Source organism: Nematolebias whitei, chromosome 2, assembly GCF_014905685.2.
Source record: "Nematolebias whitei isolate Nwh7 chromosome 2, NemWhi1, whole genome shotgun sequence".
Taxonomy (NCBI): Eukaryota; Metazoa; Chordata; class Actinopteri; order Cyprinodontiformes; family Rivulidae; genus Nematolebias; species Nematolebias whitei.
This window is the reverse complement of record NC_056499.1, coordinates 20,937,446-20,943,429: the sequence shown is the minus strand read 5'-3', so window position 1 is coordinate 20,943,429 and position 5,984 is coordinate 20,937,446. Positions and strand designations below refer to the sequence as shown.

The 5,984-nt window shown below is 39.8% G+C and overlaps 1 protein-coding gene across 1 annotated transcript in view; it reads right to left on the bottom strand.

Annotated features, from left to right (window-relative positions):
- Positions 1-272: 272 nt before the first annotated feature.
- Positions 273-5,984, bottom strand: part of LOC119426182 (talin-2) — a 43,754-nt gene continuing 38,042 nt past the window's right edge. The window contains exons 13-21 of the mRNA XM_037693758.1: positions 5,128-5,308; positions 4,822-4,935; positions 4,568-4,676; positions 3,704-3,912; positions 2,716-2,814; positions 2,171-2,338; positions 1,454-1,588; positions 919-1,078; positions 273-292 (exon numbers count right to left, since the gene is read on the bottom strand). Coding sequence (XP_037549686.1) covers positions 273-292; positions 919-1,078; positions 1,454-1,588; positions 2,171-2,338; positions 2,716-2,814; positions 3,704-3,912; positions 4,568-4,676; positions 4,822-4,935; positions 5,128-5,308 — 1,195 coding nt within the window. The remainder of the gene's footprint in view (positions 293-918; positions 1,079-1,453; positions 1,589-2,170; positions 2,339-2,715; positions 2,815-3,703; positions 3,913-4,567; positions 4,677-4,821; positions 4,936-5,127; positions 5,309-5,984) is intronic.

Genomic DNA, 5,984 nt, shown 5'->3' with positions numbered 1-5,984 from the left:
ATATGTATTTGCATATATGATGTGCCTTAACCTGCCTCTGACACCAGTTTAAAGACAGTGCACTATAAATAACTGCAGTTATTGAAGCTTGAGCAGAGCAAACAGCTTTTCTACTGTTCTAACAGGCCAATCAATTCTCCTGAGCTGACCTTCAGGACCTGACATGCTTGGTGCATCTCTTTCTGTCTGCTGGTCTTTCTACTTCTGTCAGAGCTGTTAAAATGACTGACAGCTTTACTCTGTGCTTATCCCGGCAGCTGACAGCAGTCCGTTTAAACTCCCCCAATCCTGTCTGAGGAGGACAAGACAGGATGAGTTGCACTCAGAAACTTAACAACTGTGAGCTGCCGTGCGCCAAAGGTGACTGAAAGAACATCATTCACAAAAATCTACATAAAAAAGTGAAAAAATATGTTTTTTTTTTATCATCGAAAATTATCAAAATGAAGCCTTGGTCCAAGGGGAATGTCAAATTTTACATGGATACACAAAAGATAAAAACCTCATTATAAAAAGCAGCTGGGAGGTTTTTGTTAAATTTTAACCCATCAAACAAATGTACCTGTAAATAAAATTACCGTAATACCTCTTTAAGTATGGTTTTCGAGGGAGATTTCTGTTTGTGACGTTTGTGGAAAGTTATTGAAATATTTCAGTGTGAACCAAAGTACCGGTAGTACAGCGACTAAAACTGCTTCTGACATCACGACTACGAAGCAACCAAAGTGAAAGCAGCTAACTTTGGGTTACAGTCCACATCAACACCAGATATAACTGTATTTGTTCACTGCTTAAATATATCGTAAATCTGTAGATGAACTAAATGTAATTATTTTTGTGGTGAGTTTAGTTTATTTACAACTTTTATTTTATGCATAATAGCCTTTAATATACAAAAAAAAAAAGCTTTGAGCTCACCTGCATCTCCCATCGAGCTAAAGATGCTGTCAGTGACGGTCATGATGGTGTCCGTTGCCTGGTCGTAGCGTCCGATCGGCTCTCCCCTGGAGGTGTACTGACGGACGTGCTGCAGTAGATCTGCCAGAGCCTGACTCACCACACTGGCTGCAGCGCTTACCTTTAGCAAAATGAGACACACTTTATCAGTGCACATGTTATCCTAAATGATCACTTCTTTAAATCATTCATCATTCTTTGTTGAAATCAGGTCTCCCTTGTAAATGAGTCCTCGAGGCTCAATGGGATTTACCTGTCTAAATAAAGGTTGAATGAAATTCAATCAGGCTGTGAATAATCTGTTGGAGCTCAAAGAAAATTTGCAATAATCCACAATAATGTTGCTCTGTTGTATCTTTCAGTGAATATTTTGTATTTCATTTGTTGGTAACTTGAATTTTCTGCATGATGTTATTTATTATCAGACAAAGTCAAAACTTTGAGGTGAGAGACTAATGTTTCGTGCAGCAAAGCTAAGTAGTTGAGTTAAGCTGACCTGCTTGAGGAGCTCTCCATCTTCTGTGGCTGAGAGGCAGGCCTGCACGCAGCTCTCCACCGAACGGTCCACTAACTTCCCAGCTTCAATTAACTGCTCCTGGCAAACTGGGGAACTGATGGTCGGACTCACCACCTGCAACAACCACAAAATCAAACATGGCAAACACAGTCAATCAGAAAAAAATGAGTATACAATAGGAAAAGAGAAAATGTAGTACTGTGTTAAAGCTACATAATTATATTGTCATACATTTTTTAATTAGTTGGACAAAAAAACAAACAAGAAACTTTGTCTAAGTCATGTGACTCAAACGTTTGGGTCACTGGAAAAAACACGAGAGAAGAGCTTTAAAAACAGGAACACAAATTCAGAGAGACTCCAGATCATCTCATCTCACAGCCATGTGGAGTTGGGGATTCAGTTAGTAGATGAAACAATTAGGAATACGAGCCAAGAGGCCATTTAGACTAAATAAACACATGCGGTTTATACAATTAGATGTGCAAAATGATTGAGAGGACATTTAAACGGATTTTTGTGCATCATCATGCAGTTTTTGGCTGCAAATACCTTGTAGGATTCTCTTAAACTCATAGAGCTCAAAAAATATTTTGTCTATTTACATTTTTACATAAAATTATTGCACAGCAAAAATAAAAATCATCAACGTCTGGTTTTGTTTTTAAAAATTATGTACAAAGCACACTCTTGCACCTTTGCGCATGCCACCAGCTGCGAGGTGGACAGGGCGCACTGTGTGGCGGCCGCAATGACCCGGTTCTGCAGGACGGTGTCCTCAGCAACCTGAGCTACGTTCTTGGCCTTCAGCACCAACATGGCTGCTGCGTTGGCCACTGCTTTGGCCAAATTCATCAGGACGTCCTGCAACAACAGCAACAAAGTCTGGGGTGACATCTGATTCCTGCACAGGATATTTCTTCTCAAATAAACAAGAATTTAATGACAGCATAAACATTTATGACTACTGCTTTTTTCATGTTTCGACAATTACCACTAAAATATGATATTATAAACCTTTTTAATTTATTTATTTAAGGAAATCCTTTGAGGATCTCTCACTTGGTGTTTCATGACCCACAGTGGGTCTTCCATTTATTTATTTATCGTGTGTTTAAAATATAACAAATTAAGCACCTCATATTGACAGAAAAGTCATTATGAAGACGTGAGTGGCAGTTCCAACACATGACTGCCTTTAAATAAATCAAGAGTGCTAAATGTAAACACTGAAATGTCACCTGGAAGCGCTCGTCTGTCTCGTTTTCTCCGATCTGTCGCAGCAGATCTCCGCTGGCCTGGCCGATGCTGCCGGCTGCTGTCAGCACCGTCTGCCTGGGCTGGAGACACACAAACAGAGAAAATCAACCTAAAGCTGCATTTAAACCTCTTCTATTATTTTGTGCTGGTACAATACCAATGCTGTATATTCAGCTTTTGATGCAGCTTGGTTGATATTTTGTTTTGTGAACGACAAAGAATGTCTTAAAGTATAAATTTGATACAAACTTGCCAACAACCTGCAGGAATCCTAACAAATAAAAATAAGGGCAACTGGATTTCTACGACGAGAAGCCAAATACCTTTAAGATTTTAAAAATGTCCAGTCGTTGGTTTCATTTGTTGCAATTACCATGTGCTAGGTGACAACCAGAGACCTACAGTGCATTAACATGTTAATTGATCTGTCACAGGAAAACACCCACCCACTATTTAAAGCGTTGATAAAAACATTAAAGCTGGTCACACAGGATGTTCTGCCAGTGAATTTAAATGTAGACCCTTTGGTTTAACTCGGATCACCCAGGGCAATTCAGTTAGCTGGAGTCAAGCAGCGGAGGATGCTCACGTAATTAGGTTGAGTTTAGGAGCAGGACAGAATTTCTAATAAAAGACGAGATGGCTCAGGATGCAGCTGCTCTGTGATAAATTTAATTAGCCGTTTGCGTTGGCAGTTTGACATCAAATCAGAAGCACAAAAGCTGAAGAGCCTGCTTGCTGATTGCATTTAAATCAGTAGTTGTTCCTCTCTCTCTCTTCTTTTTACACATTTGGTTTCTTTCAGCAGTTTTCCTCCTTTTCTCTGGTCACTCCCATCCACGGTTTGGTTTGGGCTCACTATTGTGCACAAATCTAGTCCTCCATTTTGCTAAATATATTTGTAGCTTTTATCTACAATGTATTTCCCCACTCATCACATCTGTGGACGGGTGGTGATTAAACGCTCACCTCCCCAGAGGTTGGCTCCACGGCCTTCAGGAGGTCAGACACGGCACCTGCGAGCGTCCTGGCAGCCTTCATCAGGTCGTTGCCTCCTCCCACATCATCCTCCATCAGTGCAGCCAGCAGCTTAACACCCTTCGACATCTCCGTCAGGTTGGAGGAAATGGTGGTGATGGCGCAGCCCACCGCTGTGTAGTCTGTGTCAGTGGGGTCACCTGAGAGGAAAGTAAAGGGGAGGAGGGATAGAAAACTTAAAGTAAAAAATGTGAATAAACCAAAGCCACTCCCAACTCAAACAGGAAGACGTTTTGACCAAGAGTCCGAAATATCTGCCTTAGGGGCTTCGCACATGAAACAATTTAAGAACACAGAAACAAGAAGGAAAAAGTCAAGAAATTTGATACACAGACTAGAATAAGTGGACACCTTTGTCAAACCACGTTCTCCAAACCATAGCAATATGAGGACACTGTTAGATTTTACAAGAGTTAAACAAGAACAATAGCAAACACCATGCAGATAGAAAGATCCTACATCTAAATAAATAAAAATATGGTCCAATAATTTTAACAGCAGACCAGAGTGCTCTTAAATGATACTTCTAAAATGGGTGTACACTTTCACTGCCTTCAGAATTGGTGCATAGCAAATTAAAGTAACCTATAATTTTTTTGCATAAATGCAAACATTAACATGTTCATACTTTAAAATGTATGATTTTATTTTAGACCATAAATCTTTTGTTGATCTATGATCAACAAATAAACAAACTGTAAATTGTTTTCTTCCTACTGTTAGATACTTATTCAAGTCTACAGAAGAGTCAAAAATCAAAATGACATTCTGCTGAGTCATGCAAGAGCCACTGACCGGCTGTGAGATTCACAACAGATGCTGTCCCCGCAGTGATGGCGTCTACCTGGGAGTGGATCTCATGTTTGGATTCATCCATCTTGTTCTGGATCCACACCTTGGAAGCCTAAATAAGGACCACAAGCAGAAATGACTGTATTCAGCCAACCGGCCTCCACCCAGTTAAACATACTGTGGAGCTACTTTCACTGCTGGAAGTGAACATTTATGGCTACATTTTGTGCAGCAGAATGAGTATGTAAGTATAGTACCATGTCCTGTCCCAGTGGTGGGAGGTTGTCCACTTCTCCCAGGTCTATCTGGGCCTTTTGTACAGCTTGCATACTGGTGTTGATGGTTCCCACCAGAGCCTGCTGTGCTGAACTCTGCACAAAATAAAACGTGAAAAATGAAGAATAGGGTGACATTTTAAATTAACTTACAGCCAGCTGGGAAAATATAATAATAATAAGTATTAAGCATTAAGTATGCCCAGAAATATGCTTTTAACAAATCATCTAAGTGGCTTTTGCACAATTTATCAAAAGTCATATCATCTCCACTCCCACAGTTCTCACCAGTGGAGGCATGTGTCCACGGTGCATCGTGGACATTGTGATCTGCTGCTGAGGAGAAGGCATGGTACCCATGCTTAGCGGCTCATTGCTGATTGAGCCAGAGCGGATCACCCCCTTCAGAGCCACAGACTCGGGCTCAACCCGACCCACTGGGTTAAACTGCTGCTGAAGGATGGTGGACCTGTAAGTAAGCAACAAAGAGACAATAAATACTGAAAATCAAAGCAGCTACTCAGTACCTATAGATATAGTTTGTTGTGTAACCAGTAAAAAATACATTTGATTATTAATAAAAAATAGAGGCTAATTGAAAGGATGATCCTTGTTCTTGTAAGATTAATTTGGCACGTCCTATAAAGAATTATTGCACATTTATGACAGTAGACCACAAATGAACTCAAAGATTATATAGATTTATTACACATATAATTAAATATTTCAAGCCATTATTTATTGTAATTTTGATTATTATGACTTACAAATAATGAACAACCAAAATTCAGTGTCTCACAACAATAGAATATTGTGAAACATTCAATACTGGAAACTCATGGTGTGACACCCTAATCAGCTATATGTGAGTTTCACTTTCTGAAAGGACTGACTAAAAGAATTTAACTTTTTCACAATATTCTAATGTCTTTTAGATGCACCTGCACAAAGCCGACTAGCAAGTTTTTCCACTTTGGGAGACACATATTTGTTTTGTTTTGCTGCATAAAAAAAGACCTTGCAGAGTTTGGCAAGTCTTTGCAGTACAGCAGTCCCTCGTTTATCACGGGGGATCTGTACCCTGAAGCCCCGCAATAAATGAAAAACTACGAAGTAGGAAAACAAGTAGTAAGTAGTAGTTTATT